We start from the raw sequence: 19,265 nt of genomic DNA, 5'->3' as shown, positions 1-19,265 counted from the left end.
GCTAATTAGATTAGTGATATGGGACTATCCCCTCGTCCATACTGAGATCGACACTTTATGGGCCGTGTTGGGCTTAATAATGGGCTTTTAACCCAAGAGAAGGAAAAAGAATTTTTGATCTCACACTTTAGGCTTTGGTTGGTTGAAAGAAAATTAAATTGTGCAGAAGTGAAATATTTACAATCATTGCCCCTGTGGATGTATATACTCACTTAAATTTCATGTCGTATTTATACAGTTAGACAATCAAGCAAAAGTCGAACTCAGCCGTGTCAGATCAAACTCAAGACATAGCCAGCTGAATCGATCTTTAATCGCATTGTGTCAGTGTGTGTGTGTTAGCTCTAAATATATAGGAATATTTAAACTAAAAATAATGCTAAAAATATAGGAACATTTAAACTAAAAATTGATCTTTTGATGATTGGGTAGCTAGCTACCTCCGATGTTAAAGTCTGATAATGAGTACAATGCAACCCCCAAGGAGTCAATGTTGAGGGCTCATAACTAAAGAGTTGTCAAGCCAAAAGGAAAAATAATGAGTGTACACTAGTTGTTGTAAGTTGATTTCAGTTACCTTTGACTTAGGTAAATAGAGGCTTTATATAGAGTAACCTGAGATAGGATGTCCATTGGATTTTCCATGATGGTCTTGATCTTCTTTTAGTTTGACACATTGGATTTCAGTTGGCATAGGTCTAGGCCTGATATTCAATTTCTATAAAGTGTATAATGCATTCATCTCATCCAGGGTAGATATAATGCTAGAATATTGGTCTCTTCTTATAATGGCTCTAGGTATCCCCAAGTTGTTGTCCTTTTCGAGCCTAGTCATCATGTTATCTCATGGACATGGGGTTTCACCCCTCGACTGACTTGGGGTTTCCTGGTAAGAAGGCATGAATGCAGTTGGGCCATCAGTTCGAAGTTGAGTTGAGTTTGGTATTTAGCCGGTATTGTTTTAGTATGATACCAAATAAATTTATCTCATAGCATTATCATAACGAATATAAGTATCTCATATCATTATAGAATGATATTTATTCGGTACAAAATGATTCTATTATTGGTACAACAATCATGCAATGTAGTTCACTTGTATCATTTTATTCATACTATTATCGTATCATTCATCAAACGATATAATTACGTCATATTGATACCAATTACATGATTTTAATTTTGGTAAATGATATACCGTATGAATTGACATCCTTCTTCAACTTGAACTTTATTGTTTTCCAACTTTGAAACCTGAAATATACCCATGGTAGGAAGTTTTGGCGAATTTCAATCGAAACTTGGAGAAATTTGCCTAGTTCGACAATCACCGAACCGAAGGACCCTCCAAAAACGAGATTAACCAAATATCGCCGAACAAAAAATCGCTAAAAATTGCCAAACCTACGAAAATTGCTAAATCATTTGATTCCTCCATAGATTTATCTACCTCTGCAATTTATTCTTCTTCTTTTCTCATCTATATATTCCTAGGTGATTCTATTTTTGTTTCTTTGTCTTGAACAACCAACTCAGCATCGACAGCAAAAGATAACTCAGATCTTGATGTCGACCGAAGCAACGTTGGATTTCTTTGCCAAATCAGTGGTGTGAACAACATAAACAATTTGTAGCTTGCATAGATTTTCGTAGAAGTTTGGTGGGGATGCAAAGATGCCTTTGGAGTTCATGCGATTAGTTTTGATAAAAACAACGACAACTACTAATTGCTACACATCTTAAAACCCTAAAACTAATATTTTCTTATTTCCAAATTAATGATTGATCAAAATAGTAAGAGAATAAACCAGCTAATCAAAAAGCAAAATTTAAGAACCAACCAACAACAAAGCTCTTCACATTAAATCTTTATGAACTAAGAAGCTTTAAAGTTCTAATCTAGGCATCTCGTAGTGAGACGGCGGAGAAGGTTAGGGCTTGCAAGAGAAAGTTGAAGGCTTGGGATGAAAGAGGAATGGGCAGAGAAGCAAAGCAAAGGATTCGATCTCCTTTCTTGTCATTTTAAACCAAGTTTGACACTTTGAACTATCTTTACCGAAATACGTCTGAAATGTTAGGAAAATATCGCCAACATTTAGGGGTTTTGTTGGTTTTGCCAGCTAGCGAAACCCCTTTTGTTGGCAACTTTTTGTACCTTGAATATACCTATGAGGGCGTTCAACCTCATCAAACCCAATCCCTCATTGCTGCAAAAAAAATCCCCACATTTTGGTTGTTTGACATTTCAGACCGGTCCGTGAACAATCACAAGACCTGCCAAGGGAACGATGCAGCACTCCATGGCGCCTCGAAATGGACGATACACCATAGCCTAAACTACATGCACATTAAGAAGTAAGAAAACGCGTTTTGGCTCATGTTGTTCTGTGAATTGCTTCCACTGTTCCACCTGTGATCAACTCACTCAGTTTGGAAACTTTGACTTTTTTGTTTTGTTAAACACTTAAACCATAAGATTGTTAAAAAAGGTTTCCTGACTGAACGGCACAGTTCCCATCAAAGTACACAAAAGTCCACTTTGTTTGGTTGGCATCTGAGACTTTGAGACCTCACTCACTGACCACTGCTGATCAGTGCTCATCTACCAATCTTGCCAATCTTGCCATGCCATTGCGTTCGGTGGAAGCCCCAGCCACAAAGTCTAAATTACTAGTCTTAATTTTCATAGAATATGGTAAGGCAAGAGAATCAAATAAAGCCCAAATCACATCTACATCCTTGGGACTTTACAGATTATCATGTTTCTATCCTTCAAATTTATCACATTACAAATGTTCTCTTATACTTTTTTAATTCCTGCTAAAAGGTTCATTTTATTAAATTAAAACTAAAAATTTGTTTTCTTATGCTTAACATCGTCGGTTTCAAAATAAAAAATAATATTTGATTTTTTGCTGAATCTTCTCATAAAATGAACAAGAAAAATACATCAGTAATAGTTACGATTCACCTTCCTCTCTTCTTTCTTTCTTCTTTTTCTTTCCTTTTCCTTTAAAGTCAAAATGGGTTTGAGGGTATGGTAGGTAGTTGATGAGGATAAAATAACATCAAATCGAGTTTAACTATGGTCGGGTCATGGACTCCGGTAGAGAACGGATTTAATCATGGTCGAGACCGATCTAAAATTTGAACCAATCAGTTACATAACGGAGAAGGTCTAGTGTGCAACAATAAGCATTCAACCAAAAACACCAACCATGATTTTCTCAAGTGTCCAATTATTCATAGTCTTCAATATCCATCTAGTCCCACCAAAAATTTAAAAAAAAATAAAAAACTATCTAGTGCCAAAAAGGGTTCGGATACATTTTCTTAGATAATGAGATGGTATTGCATTCAAATTATGTTAGCTTTTGGATGGACTACTGAAGAGAAGTTAGACGCTGCGGTAAATGCATTATTATTCAATTGAATGTTATGCATGGCAGCCTCATCAGACGCAAAATTGCATAATCATCATTCAAGATACATACTTCCAGCTTTAAATAGAAAAAAACCAATGAATCATTCATGCGATTATGTATCTAATATAGTCGTCATTTCTCATACATGAAAATTTGTCTAATCCATCTAGATGCCGATTAACTCAAAAACTACGGTGGATAGAATTAGGATCCTCTCCGTCTTCGGCATTACCTTCCCCATGTTTGTCAATGACCGTTGGATGGATAACACATGGATTAAGATTAATTCTAAAATTGTGTAGTGGTAGTTGTAGGGCAATAATGGGCTGGGGTGGCAATTAGCATATCAACCAGAAAACATGGTCAACGACTATCATGAAAGAAAGGAGAATCCAATGTGAGCATTGCATTCAATGAAACCTGGTCCACAACTCTCTCTCTCTCTCTCTCTCTCTCAATAATGATGAGTCATCATCTCCTCAACCACCCCAATTGCACACTTGAATCCGGATCATCTCCCCGTCGGGAGAGCACTCTGTGCTCACCGACAGCTTCCTGACCACAAAAACCAGTGGGTCCCACTGGTGGAAAAAAGTTTTATTTTTTATTTTTTCTAAAAAGTGTTTTTTACCGTAGGCCCCACTGATCTTTGTGGTTAGGAAACGTTGGGGAGCACTTTGTGCAAACCCGTGGGGGTCGCTGATCCAGACTCTGCACACTTCACACCTTAAAGGTACACATGCTCTGTCACTAGTTTACACATCGACTACATTCTTAAACTAATTTTTATATATAATTAAAATAAAAAATTTCAAACCCAAGATTAATTGATAAAAAGCATGATTATTCCTCCCAAAAAAAAAAAAAAACTAAATTGCCAATCACTCTCCCTTAAATTTACAAATTGACTAATGGTATATTTGTCATTTCATCTAAATTAGTGATTTTAATAAAAAGGAGGTATTAACAAAAAAGGGGTATATTTCTAGACTTTGGAGTAGAGTGAAGCTGCCAAGAAACGACTGCCTATCACCCGCTCCTCCCAACAGACAACCACCTCCTATCGGAAAAAAAGAGAGGAGTAAGAGTGTAATCATTTGGACATGGCTATCTACTATTGGAGCTTAAGTTACTACGGAAGCATAGTTCTACATTATATGCCTAATGGGAGTATTTTGGTGTATGAACACTACATTAGACCAACCTAGTATAGAATGGATTAAAAGACTTGACTTAACTTGTTCCATAAGTTTTAAGGTTTTTGACATATTGGGTCTAAGTACATTTTTTCGGTAAAGAAGTAAATTCATTAGAAATTAAAGCCACGGGAGATGGAACATTAAGAATTGTCTATGTAAATCAACCAATTAAGAAAAAAAGAGGGGTTGGGGGTTACTAAAATTAAAGATTTCTTGTCTCAGAGCATACGCCGCTAATGAATCTCCAACATTATTAGTTCTTTTTAATGAATCTGCAACATTATTGGTCTCTCTTAATGAACCTGCAACATTATTCGCCTTTCTTAATGAATCTACAACATTATTGGCCTCCAAGCAACCTTCCAAGCTGATAATGCCTTTCTTACCACAAGGTTCAGCAAAGTAGAAAAGTAATCTTCCTATATGATTTCTAAACAACTTTTCCAAGAGGCTGCTTCCTTTGTGATAATCTTGAGCTCCATATACATTTTTTTTGTATTGCCAAGGATGTTTTCACCTTTGTTGTACCATATTCCTCCATCAGAGTTTTATACATATGTTCTAAGCTATTTGAGGTGTTGTTTTGGTACTGTTTTCATGTGTTGTTGCTTTGTAATTGGTCCATAGAATTCATAGATAGTTTAGATATAACAATACCTTAACAGTATAATTTGTACTATCTCCATGTGTTGTTGTTGTGTAATTGGTCTATAGAATCCATAAGCTATATATATATAGTTCAAAGTAACTAATAGTGTGATTATTTTGCTCTCTGCAAAAGCTCATGGTTTTCTTTTCCTCCTATCTATATTATAATAGACTATAGGCTACCTAGGGCCAAAAAAATGACTTAGGTGAACTACATACTCATAGTACTTCCAAAATTACAAAAATTTAATAACAACCTATCATTGTATAAAACAAGCTGGATCATATGTTTATCCTAACTTGATTATCTTAAAAATGAAGCAATGTCTTGTCCAAGGTTGAAACTCTCTAAGTCACCATTATAAAAGGCATGAGGCATGTTCGCCATGTGCAAATACATTTGGTCTAGTTCATAAAAAAATACCCCAACTACCCTATCACCCTTAGGTGATATAGATCCACTGTCATTGTACACCTTTAAAGTAAAAATAGTCGTTCTCTAGTATGAACAAGAGGGACTAGAAATATAATTTATATCGGATAGTCACTCATTAGTTCTTTCCTAAATAACATTTATACATATAAAGATATTTAAAATATTATATTTGAATTTTTTTTTCAAATTTTCTTAATTAAAGGGGGTAAAATGTTGGCTTTCAAAAAAAGTTAAAAATAAATTATTATTATGTTATTTTTAAAAAATCATTGAAAGACCTGTGTGGCATACATGCTTTTCATCTTGGTGGAATGAAAAGAATCTCAATTCTATTCATATATATGAATAATCTAGGATAAATATCACTTACCTCCTCTCTTAGATGAACAAATAGCACTTAAACCCCCCTATTTGTTGGATAATGTCACTTACATCTCCTTTCATCTTGCAAATATATCAAACACCTCCCCCCTTTGTTAACTTTCTCGATTGAATTTAATTTTTACCGTTAAATATTTTTCTTAAACACAAACTACCATTGGCTAAAAACATTTTTTTAGTTTAAACACTAAATTACCGTAGTCACCCTAACAATTAAAATACTAAGTTACCCTCAATTAAAATAATTATTATAAATCAAAATACCATAATTAAAACCCAAAATATCTTTAATTATTAAAACCCCTACGTACTTTTTTTTTTTAATTTTATCAAACAACAAAAAAAAAAACATGTACTACTTGATATCAAATTGAGACATATTGGCCCCAAACACCCTCAATTGATGTTATTTTAATACCCAAAACACCCATAATTAACTTCGATTATTTAATTTAAACATTAAAAATTAAAAAATAAGAAAAAGGAGAAAGGGATTTGGTTTTAATAATTAAAGATAATTTGGATTTTAACCATCGTATTTTGGTTTTTAACAATTATTTTAATTGAAGGTAACTTAGTATTTTAATGTTAGGGTGATTAAGGTAATTTAAGAATAAACTAAAAAAATATTTTCACCCAAGGATAGTTTAGGGTTTTAAGAAAATATTTAATGGTAAAAGTTAAATTTAACCAAGAAAGTTAACAGAAAGGAGGTATTTGATATATTTACTAGATAAGAGGGGAGGTGAGTGATATTATCCAATTAAGAGAGGTCTAAGTGATTTTTACCCAATAATTTATCATCTTCAACTTCCATTTTCTATTAAATGGTTCACATGTAATTCATCCTAGTAAAGCGCTAGAGCTATCTCCTTACAAGCTATTCCAAAATCTTTCATTAATTTTTATTGATTTAATTTAAGATAAAATTCAATCAATTTTTTGCTAAAGTAAATCACTATTCAAGCCAAAGTTTGAACCATATATATTATAGTTTTCACATTCTAGTGTGAACGGTTTAATCTCGATTTGAATTTACCTTTAACCATACCTTTATATGAAAGAAGAGGAGACGATTCCATTTTTGTTTTATAGTTGTAGTAGGGGTGGGTGTTAAAACAGAAGAATAATGCATTGGCTTGGGCCTTTGTTGGTTTAGGTAACAATGAAGTGGATTCCTTCCTTGAATGAGGTGCTCAAATTCAAATGTAATTGCGATCGTAAATGAACAAACCTACCTTACTCAAATTGGAAGGGTTTTCATGACCATGCAAATGGGTTTAGAGGCACTTTTACGAAATTTATTGACAAATGTTCAGCTTTAGACATTGAAATTAATGCGGCAAGGGTGGGGTTGTTGCTTATTGTAGAGAACGGGTTTGGTCTAGTGAGGAGCTAGAATCAAATTTCCCAAAAACAGTAACGTACCTTTTCATTGATCGGATATTTAGATTGATCATGTCTATAGGCGTAAATGTTATCGTCGATTGGACATCAAAGATACCTTTGATGTTAATGTGATCTTTAGTATTCTTTGGATCCTTCTCCCCAACTGAAGGAAATCCTCTCAAGCAAATTTCTTAGTCTTTCAATTTTGGTATGTTAACCTTTCACATACCAGAAAGGAAAAAAAAAAAAAAAAATTAAAGAATTAGCAATAAATTCGTATCAAATCCAATAAATACTCATGAATTTTCTACCTAACTTTTTTAATGATTCAACAGATCTATGATGTGTGAGCATGTGTGTTTTCTCTTTCTCATGAAATTTTGCGATTTTCACATTTTTTTATTTTAAAATTTAATTAAAAAATGCAATATTGTCAAAAAAAAATCACCATTTAAGGTCCGATAAGGACAACTTCATCCGAAACTATTGGACATGGGGACTCCATATCGTATCGGACATCCGTGTTTTTCTCGGTCAAAATATCGGATATCCGTGTTAACGTTGTCATGATTCGGATTTGCATTGGCTTAGTAAGGTGTGCTAATTAATACTAATTTACTAAATATGGGACTAACGGCGGAACCGGAATTAAGTTTTCGAGATAAGTCTCGAGGAGATAAAGACAAATATGAGGGGTAAAAGGGTAATTTGAAATGACCAACCGAAATGTTTAAATGGTGAAAGAGAAAAAACGAAGGTGGAGAGAGAAAATAGTGCACAGGTGGAGAGCGACCCTGCAACAATCATTAATGTTAATTACGGAAAGAGGCCCACAGCGTAGAAAGATTAGATTTCTAGAGAGAGAAAATGGAGATCCAAATCCAAAAACATATAGATTGAGAGAGAGAGAGAAATTGCCGAAGAATGTGGCGTCAATGTAGCATGGAACCATGCATGCGAGAACTCCAAATCTAAATCCAGAAGAAACCGCAAGACACGGTTTTGACGCCATTTAGTTGTGATTTACTCTTCTTTTAGTTCTTCTTTTCTTCGTTGTCTCATTGTCTCATTGTCTGGTTATTTTTGATTAGTTTCAGTGGGCTTTGCTTTTTAGATCTCTGGTTCCAGTTAAGAACTGGAGATCTAAGCTCTTGTTATCGCCTTCTTCAATGCTTCTGCTTCTGGGTTTATCACAACTGTTGCTCTTGATGGGCGTTTAGCTTTCCATTTTTTCAGTCTCTTCTCCTCTTCGCATTTCTCTGTTTAAACAGATGAGGTGCTTTTCTTGTTTTAGACCTAGTAGAAAGGACATCAACAAAATTGAAGACAGTAACGGGCTTCGATCAAGCTCTCGATATCCTATTGGTTCTTCCCTTCTCTCTCCCTCTCTCTCTCGCTAGCTACTGCATTTATTTCTAAGAATTTGCTTTTGGGTATTTCTCTGAGCTTTTTACTTACAATGCTTACATTTTCCTGTTAAAATTGTGGTTGTATATGCAGAAGATAAGAGGGGAAGGGACATCCCGAGTGGTGAAGGCAACAATTCCGTCTCCTACAATTCAACTGCAGCTCGTAGTTTTACATTTCATGAACTCGCAATTGTGACACAAAACTTCAAGGCTACTAATTTGATAGGAGAAGGGGGCTTTGGAAGGGTTTATAAAGGACGGCTGGACACAGGCCAGGCAAGTTAAACGACTTCTTTACTGAAAAATAACTATCCTTGAATGGTTCATGCCCTATAATTTAAAGTTTTACATAAAAACCCCATTTTGGGTTTGATTTATTGATCCTAGAAGCATAAGAAATGACTCTGGTTGAATTGGACATTGGCATTTTGGAACTCTGTTTACAGTATGAGTATCTTATTTTAAATGTTGCATGTGATGAGCAGATTGTTGCAGTTAAAAGACTTGATCAAAATGGGCTTCAGGGGAACCAGGAATTTGTTGTGGAGGTTCTTATGCTGAGCCTTCTACACCATACTAATCTTGTCAATTTGATTGGTTATTGTGCTGATGGGGACCAAAGGCTCTTGGTTTACGAGTACATGCCGATGGGAAGTTTAGAGGATCATCTGTTTGGTAAGAAGAAACTTATTTCCAGGTTTAATAGTTCGTTCATTCTAGAAGTTCCTGGATTTGCAACTGATATATTTGTTGGGCAATCTTCATTCTCATATCTATTAAGAGTTCTTGTTTCCTTTGCTGCAATTGTACATAAACATGAGCTTACAGAGTACCAGATTCAACTCTAAAAGTATTGAAATTCTGTGTGAAGTATCCCGTTTAAGATTCTCTTCATTTATTTTCCCTCTGATGCTTTTTTATTTCAGTTACCGGTTTGTAGTGTGTGTGTTTTTTTTTTTTTTTTTTTTTTTTTGAGGGGTGGGGGAGGATATCCAGCTTCCCTTCAATCCCTGCCATACAAAAAAGTGGTTTGAAGTTGAGATCTGATTGCAACTCATTTGAAATGCTAAACTTGACCCAACTGTCATAAGATCTCTTTGGTAAATCAAATGTAGAGACTTTTAATAGAGCAGAAAATTCCCTGTTCTCTTCAAGTATATCATTACTTCTTATTAAGCAAGGTAAGAGTCAGTGCTTAACCCCCCCCCCCCCCCCCCCCCCCCCCCAAAAAAAAAAAAAAAAGAAGCTCTCTTCAACAACAAAGGTGAAAAGAAGCTCAATGCTTTTACTGTGACCTGTAGGATAATAAAGGACAATAGGTTGAAGATGCTGTCAAAAAGGTGGCTCGACCTCATTCTTAAAATCCTGTTGCATATCTCCTCTAAGCTGTCCAACAAATGGCAATGAAGAAAATGTTCTACCTGTTCACTCTCTCCTTTTAAAGCCATTAACTATCCATGCATTCACTATGAATCTGAAGCAGATGAATCATCTAAGACATTCCAACTCTTGGAAACAAGTAGACCACCACACACGAAGTGTACAATTGAGCAGCATTTTTTTTAATGTGAAAAATTGAGACATATATTGTTATTGGATTCTGAATTTCCTGTACATTGAAAACACATATTCAGCAATGCAATTTTGGGCAAAGTGAGTGTAAGCAGTCCAAAATGAGAATGACTCCTTGGAAGGGATATAAGAGCTCCAGATGAATATGAACAAAGTTCATCCTAACTGGATCCCCTATAATAGTATCTATGTTTACAAAGTGGTGAGAAAGGATATGCATGGATTAGGCCTTGTATCTAGTATGGCATCAGATAAAGAGGATTGGAAGGCAAGAACATGTAGCTGACCCCATTTAGTTGGTACAAGGCTTGTTGTTGTATATGAAGAATTCACTCACGTTCAAACATAGGCCCTTTCCATCACTTAGCCATTCCCTTTTGATTAGAAGCCCCTGCTCGGAAAAAGTTCTATGAAGTTGATCACTATTTAGTAGAAATAACAAAACACACTGGATGGACTACCATGATCTAGTTTCCTCTTCTTTTCACAAGTGCTGATGCACTTTTTTCTATGGTTTAACTCAGTGTCAGGCCTGTTTTGACTAGCCAGGGAACTGAGGTTTCCCAGGTGGAGGTTGGAACCTAGTCTTTCGTGGACAAAACTTGATGTGTCATAGGTTGGTCAAACTGGTCGAAACTATGAAAATTAGGCTGGTTGAAATCATTGAAATTTCCAAAAAAGCATCAAAGTTAGTTACCCGGTTTATACACTAGTGCAGTGTCTTGGAAAAATATTGGGAAACCAAGATGTCTCAGTCAAACTAGTGACTTAACTGAGATTTTGAACCATTTTTTTCTCACTGAAGCATGTTTCTGTTTTTTTCTTTCCATTACCTACAGTATATGGAATATATTTTTCTGGACAATACCTAAAAGCTGGATTCCAGATCCTACGTCATGGTAGCCGCATGTCTTCAAGGTGGGTCAAAGGCTTGAGTGTACCATTTCTGGTGGATTCCATAATGACTTAATACCGTCACATTTTTGTATCCAGACTATTGAATGTACCGATCTCGACAAAAGGGTCTGATATTCACTATTCATAGAAAACGGTGCCCAGTAGATAAGTAATATTCATGTCTGCTGTTGATATCATTGGACCACACAGCACATCTTGGAGTTAATGCATCGTTTATTGCTATAGTACTTACATGATAGTGGTTTTGGTTAGAACCAATGGGGACATCAAACCTTCAGATAGGAGCCTTATTTCTAACTCTGCATTTCTACCGTCATTTATACTCTTTTCCTCACTGAACTTTTAAGACCTACTGCGTCCTGACAATTGTTGTGATGCATTATGTGGTGCTTTAAGAAATGAAAAAATCAGCACAGACAAGCCACTACTGAAATGTCACATCTAAGTAACAGGGAAGTGGATCTTATAAGAAACCAGGTGCTGCAGGCTGTGGTTAATTGTGGCTCTATGCCTGTCGTTTGAATTTTAGGAGCTTAATTGGCCTCTTCATGTCATTTTTCATTAAGTTTTCTCCTTTAGTGCCCTTTAGTGCTTATCTATGATCCTGTTTATATAGGAGTTTCTGAAGCTGAGGTGTATCTGTACATAGGTCCTACTAATTGAATGTTTTGAAATGGTCTTTTTTCTGTTGTCTGGAAATCTTTTCTTCTGTTTTCTTAGTTTTAGTCTTCACTTCAGTTGATTGATGATCAATTGATAATTAGTAAATACATGAATCGTTTCAAATATTTGTGCAAAAATTGAATGTATGGGGATTGTATCAAATGGTGCATTTTGATTTAAAGAGGGACTCCTGCATTTCATGGGTTGGTCATACTTTATCATAAACCCTATGGGAGGGGTCCTTTGAGAAGATAAGGTGGGTAGTGCTAGCTGATAGGAGTGTGGAGAAAAATAAGGTTGCAACTTCCAATACGAGAGAGAGAGAGAGAGATACAAAGACCACATGCGCAAAGAGACTCTTCACTTTTCCATTTGTACAATGTTTCTGCTGTATCTTTCAATTTTATAGAGCATATGAGTACTAGAAAATAGATATCAAACTCTAATCTATTGGTTAAAATGGTTGCCAGACTTGTGAACTAGAATGGGTACAGGACACCGTCTTTGTTTTGGGGCTCTGATTCAACTGTATGGTCAACCTTTTATTGTATTTTGGTTTTCCCTTTTATTTTCAGTAGTCCAGGACTGTCCAAAAAGTCTGGTTTCATCACCATTTTGGTTTCTTGTGAACTAGAATGGGTACTGGACACCGTCTTTGTTTTGGTGTTTGGCTGAGTCAGATTGGGCTCAAACTAGGCAACCAAGTAGTGGAGAGCAGAACTTCTCTTGAGTCCCATTACCTGCCATAAAGTAGATATATCTGGACTCGCACCCTTCCACCTTAAATCTCTTATAGACGTGCCAATATTGTAGTCATAGCCTTACCAAATATAACCGACAATATCATGTATCACATTTTTTTCCTGCCTCTACATTAACTGTTGTTGTTACATGATGCAGTTCACTTAGACATTAATCTTCTATGGAAACTCGTATGCAAGCTTGTGAATAGGGCTGCAAAAGAGGTTAGGCAGAGATCTAATTTGGTTTGTTTTTGGGAAGAGAATCATTCAAATAAACATGGAAACATGACTAAAGATATGTATGATGGTGGTGTGACTAGTGTAGGAAGTCAGAGAGGGGGTCAAGGTAGTAAATTATTGTCATGGACGTCGAAAATGAGGTTCCTTGGTATATGCTTGTTGCTGATCATATTAGTGGATGAGACACGGGCAAGAATGAAAACCAAACTGGAGATATGGAGGCAAACTTTGGAAAATAAATGGTTTTAAGATCAGTAGAATGAAGATAGGATATAAAGTGTGCAACTTCAGCAACTAAAAGATAAAAAATGAGGGGGATAAAATTGGTAAGAGAAAAATCCCAAAAAGTGATTATTTGAAGTATCTTGGATCAATCATTAGTTAAGCAAAGGTGATGTAGAGTAATAGAGGATGATGTTTCAAAGAGAATTAAAGTAAGATGGTTGAAGTGGAGAGGTGCAGCACCAAAGCACCTTTGGTGCTGTCTGATTGATGGATTCCATTTAAGCTTAGAGGAAATTTTGCAAGGACTGTATACATCTAGCAATGATGTATGGTGCAAAATGCTGAGCACCTAGAAGCATCATATAGATAAGATAAGTGTAGTGGATATGAGAATGTTTAGATGATTGTGTGGAAAAATAGGAAGGATAAAATAAGGAATGACCGTATTAGATCTGATTTTGGAATATTTGCGATTCAAAATGAGCTACTAGAAAGTTGTCTAGGGTTGAGTAGCAATGTTCCATGGAGGTCGTTGGGCTAATCTGGTTTGGGGGACTGACTTGGTTGTTGTATTACTGGAAGACCTAGAGCTAGGGTTTGGATCTTGCTCTAAGTATGATCTCGAATGGAGCTGATTAGAGGGCTAGAGTCCATGTAGTTGACCCCATCTAGAGGGATAGGGTTGATGCCGTTGTGATATTCTTTTTTTTACTAATATTACTAGTATTTTGTCAATGCAAGGATCCATGTACCAGACCCATTTAGTTGGGATAAGGATGAATTATCATCATAGATTATTAGAGTGATTAGGTGTCCTTTTATGCACCAATGAAAAGTATTAGGTCTTTACATAAGGAATAGAACCACCATCAATTGGAGATGAATTGAATAAATTATGATTTTCCCTTCTTTTTTTTTTTAAAGAGCTTTGTTGGTGTTGAGCTGTGCATATGTGATTGGTAATCTATAATTGTTATCTCTTAGCTCCTCTCTTCTTCCTCCTAAGCAAATCAGTCTTTTCTCTTTTACTCCCCTTCCCTTCTATCTGATATCAATTTAACACAATTGCGCTTTGTTTTTCTTTCTTTTTCTTATCTAGATTTGGTTGCATATATAATCGTTTGGCCTGCTTTCATATGAGATCTATTATCTGGTTTTTTGGATTGCATCATCAGATCTTTTGTTATGGCCATTGGGCTGTTCATTTATAACATATGTGCATGCTATGCTGCATCCTACATATGGGTTCAATCTGTTGATTAAAAATAAAATCTACCTACAAAGAGAGAGTAATAGAGATCATAATTGGGGTTAGGTTGGAACTTTTGTTGCTGTTTCCAAGTGAAGAAACCCCCCCCCCCCCCGGTCTCAATGGATGGAAAGCTTTAATTCTTGTCGTCGATTTCACTTTACGTTTTGCAGAGTGCTAAAAATGCAACTATCTACAATGGAGAGGCTATGGATTATCAATGGATATCAATGTTGTGGCTTAGATATACTGTTCCCTTAACTTTCCTGTGGTCCCAAGGATATTATGTTTCATAAAAATTAGCAACTAATTTAGTTTTATTCTTTATGAGCTTCCCTGTGGCCAAATATTGTAGGCTTCCAGACTTCTACTGGTTTTACTTCAGGACTATATCATCTGCTTGATTCATGTACTAGTCCTCTATGAAGACCAATAACAATGGTTTCAACATTGATCAGACAAATATTACAAAGGATACTTTTTCTAATTTAGTTCCACTGGATGATGACTAACTGTGACCATAGGCTCCATCAACATGGAAAGTTCCCAAGTTGGCGAGCTGGACAAAGATGAAAAAGAACACCCAATATAATGCTCCACATTTCCTGATTTGTTTTGTAAACAGTGGTAGTTAGAATATTAAATGATGTGTTGAATGCTGATAGAACTGCATTGGAGAAACAAATTGTGGATTGTGTTAGAGTGTCACACTTTTATCGGAGAAGTATTTGTCTTCTAACATGCAATTGTGCGGCTTGTAAAAGTTGAAGCTATATCATAGGTTTTCATCAGGTACCTGTTTCTGCTTTCTGACAGACCTGAAACCTGACATGGAGCCTTTAGAATGGAATACACGGATGAAAATTGCTGTTGGTGCTGCTCGGGGCCTTGAGTATCTACACTCCAAGGCAAACCCACCAGTTATCTACCGTGATTTGAAATCTGCAAATATACTACTGGACAATGAATTTCACCCCAAACTCTCAGATTTTGGACTTGCTAAACTTGGTCCTGTTGGTGAGAACACTCACGTTTCAACAAGGGTGATGGGGACATATGGCTACTGTGCCCCAGAATATGCAATGAGTGGTAAGCTGACACTCAAGTCTGATGTATATGGCTTTGGTGTAGTAATGCTTGAATTGATCACAGGAAGAAAGGCAGTTGACCTTACTAAGGCACATGGAGAGCAGAATCTTGTTTCTTGGGTGAGTGTATTATCTGACTATGACATTTCTCATGAATCTATTATCAGGCCTAGATTATATTTGATCCTTGAACTGTTCTTTTTTCTCTTTTTGGAGTGAATACATGGAAGCCAGAACTCCCAAGCATGATGATGCAAGTGTTCATACTTTAATGCATAAAGTATGTAGTTTCTGGTTTGTTAAAGACCATAATCTGATTGGTGAGGTTAACACTTTCTCCCTGAAATGAAAATATTTTAGAGCTAGTCCACAAGTTGATTCCCTCACTTTGACACAGCATGGTCCATATGGTGCTAAGCAAATTATTATAATTTATCTGGCACTTAGACATAACATTTTCAAGTGAGCATTTATTTGTATGCTCTGAGCGATCTCTGAGGTTTTACCAAAGAGAGCGAGAGAGGAATCAAGAGAGATCCCTAAAGAAATCTGACAATATTCATGAAGTAGGGGGACGATCAAACCTGGAATGATCATGTCAAATTCATTCTCTATATCTTGCACATATCTTTTACATTTTGCATGAATCAATGTCTTTCGATGCTTGCCCTCCATATCTTTGAATATTTGTGGAAATCCTATATAATTAGAAATATATTGATTTGTACCGGTGGATATGTTTTTCAGTTTCTGAATAAAATGACTTGCCCTTCTGGGAATTCAACCTTTATTTTGTGACTTTATTTTGTATGATAAGCTTCAGTTAGGTAAGTTTCCACTTCCCATTTAAAAACTTGATCAGGATACAGAAATCTAGACAAGACTCAACTAGACAATCATTTTTCATTGTTGATCTTTTGGCTAGTAAGTTATAATCAGAATGTTCCTATTTCCCTAGGGACCATTTGTTTACTAGAGAAAAAGGGATAGGAAAGATATAAAGGTGGGACCCACTAATAGTGTGGTGGGGGAACAAGAAAGGAAGGAGGGAGAACTGCAGGAATTTCCACAAAGTCCCTCCCAAGATGGTGGGACTTGACTTAAGCATGGGATGGAAAAAGTGAAGTGACACATCAGCAGTCAGGTTCCTAGGTTCCTTAATTTAAGGAAGCTTGTCTACACATTTCCCACCTTGGTGAACCAAACAAAGTGAGATTTTGGAATTTCATTGGAGACGGCACATTTTTCACACCTCTTTTTCTCCACCCCATTTTATTCTAGTAAACAAACTCGTCAGTGATTCAACCTGAAATCTCGTCCATAATTTTCCAGGACCCTGTCAATCAACACTTCATGAAGTAAATAATAGTTGGCAAGTGCAAGAAACTAAGGAAAATCTGATGAAAAATAACAGAAAGTTTAGTACTGTTGTTAAATCTGATTTGACACTCTATTTTTGTACTAACTAGCTATCTATTTGTTTCCACTTCAGTGTCGTCCTTACTTCAAAGACAGGAGGAAATTTGTTCAGTTGGTTGATCCTCTGCTGGAAGGCCGTTACCCTGTACGCTGTTTGCACCATGCAGTTGCCATAACTGTGATGTGTCTTCAAGAACAGCCAAATTTTCGCCCTCTAATGGGGGATGTGGTTGTTGCTTTGGAATACTTGGCCTCTCAACCTTACAAACCAGAAACATACAGCAGTCGGCAATGCAGTCCATCACTGTCATCACCTTCAGAAGGAGATAGGAGCAAGATTTCTCGGGAGCCAAAATCTCGTACGTCTGTTTAAAGTTTGTGGACTAGAAAGTTAAACAAATAACTTATATTAGGCATTTTAGCTCTTGTTGGTTGCAGCAGGAGTTTCCCTACAAATAGAAGAAACAGAGAATGTAGCCTTGGTGTTGTTTGCAGGAGACTATAGGGTAAGAAGAGTTTCTGTTCTACCTGGTTGCACAAATGCGTTGTAAATTGTATAACATTGCAGGAGAGGTCCTTTTTGTTTTTTCCTTTGTGGGATGGGGAGAAGAGACAGGAAGACTGAAAGCAAAGCAAATGGGGAATAAACTGTAAAAAGTTGTTTATGAGGGTTCATTGTTTTCTTTTCATAGTACTGACAGGAAAATTTTAGGGTTAGTTTTAAAGGAACTTAGTGAGAGAAAATCAATAACAAGTATCATACAAGATTGCTAGAAAAAATTAAGGTGATTGTACAATTAGATAAGTTAGACAAGTAAAATGGTGATTAATACACCACTAAAGTAAACATTTTTCTAGTTTTATCATGTATTGAGTATGATGTGGCTTGTATTTGTTACACTACCTGAATTCATATGAGTTTCAAAAAATCTTGTCTTACCATACCATGAATTCCATCTGATGTCTAATATAACTCTCAACATACATTTTGAGCTCCTGATGATTCTTTCAATGTTACCATAGCTTTCCTGATGTGAGAGAATGCAAACAGGCCCATGAAATATTCCTGCAAGCCATAAATAAGTAGCATCAGTTATAGGCCATCTAATATTGGTGATGTTGTGAATATAAGCCGAATCTTGAATTGGAGACAAGATAAACAGGACTTAGCAGTTGCAATGATCTCCAAAGGGTTGATATGTTGTTCAAACAAGATCTCATTTCGTGCCTCCCAAATGTATTTACAAGTAACAATGAGCATAGAGAAAGACTGATTCTTAGATTTTTTTTTTTTTTTTTTTTTTTTTGTTCTTTTTTTCATCCGGGGGCATGCTTCCGATTCTTAGATGTTTGATCATGCTTAGAACCGTGACAAAGCTTCTAAGCAAAGATCAAAAGGGTTAGATGCACAAATCAGTTGTGTATATAAGAACCAAAGGACCACACTTCTAGATATGATCACACCATGAGTTATCTAAAGCAGAGATGCATTTCAGATTCTTGCTGAATTCCACAGCAAGAACAAAGGGGAGGGCAATGGGCTCATAAAGCTCTGACAGAGTTAACATATAGGCCATGGTTTATTGGAAATTCTATTAGATGGTAGTGTCTCCATCAAGCATCATGGTGACATGCAGCTACATGCATGTTGTAATTATGTGTGACTGAATTCTTGTACCTATTGAAATTACTAACGATATATTTTGGTGGATGACCTAAATGACATAATTTGTGAGATTTGATGGAAGCAGCAGGTTTGACCATCATTAATCTTATTTTCTGATGGGGGCGTGGGTTATCTACCCCACAATGCAGTGCAACCCAACCTGATGGCCTATTGAATTCTACGAATATGTACCTTATGTTCTCCTATGAAGTCTGTGTTCAACAAAAAAAAGTTCTTTTTCGAAGTCATTCGGAGATTTGTGATTTTCATTTAAAGAGTTTTCAGGTGAGAACTTTGTAACGGCACTTCGGCAATTGGTTGAAAGATCTCTATTATAATCTTCTTCCTACATAGTGAATTTTTTTCATTCATGCACATAGCACACCTATATTAGTGTATGAACCATGTATTTTTCGTTCATGGATATAGCACACCGTGTTGGTGTATGAACCACGTATTCCTCATTCATGAATACGTTAGTATGTGATCGGTTTGGGTGAGGTCCATTGTCGGTCCCACCCGCTGCAACATTGGCCTGTTGGGGAATGAACCATCGTATGTTGGCTTGCTGCCCATTTCTGTGTCGGGCCCTCGG

At 36.2% G+C, this 19,265-nt stretch overlaps 1 protein-coding gene across 1 annotated transcript; it reads left to right on the top strand.

The window, feature by feature from the left end:
• The first annotated feature begins 8,347 nt into the window (after positions 1-8,347).
• LOC149015551 (putative serine/threonine-protein kinase PBL21) lies at positions 8,348-18,248 on the top strand. Its single transcript, XM_089156899.1, has 5 exons — positions 8,348-8,843; positions 8,979-9,163; positions 9,373-9,562; positions 15,314-15,705; positions 17,078-18,248. Exons 1-5 carry the CDS (start codon positions 8,750-8,752, stop codon positions 17,375-17,377), a joined length of 1,161 nt encoding a protein of 386 aa, XP_089013025.1. The 5' UTR covers positions 8,348-8,749; the 3' UTR covers positions 17,378-18,248.
• Positions 18,249-19,265: the final 1,017 nt, after the last annotated feature.

This window comes from Hakea prostrata, chromosome 5, assembly GCF_041222555.1.
Source record: "Hakea prostrata isolate BN-2017 chromosome 5, UWA_Hpros_2, whole genome shotgun sequence".
In the NCBI taxonomy this organism is placed as follows: Eukaryota; Viridiplantae; Streptophyta; class Magnoliopsida; order Proteales; family Proteaceae; genus Hakea; species Hakea prostrata.
This window is presented reverse-complemented; position numbering and strand designations above follow the sequence as displayed.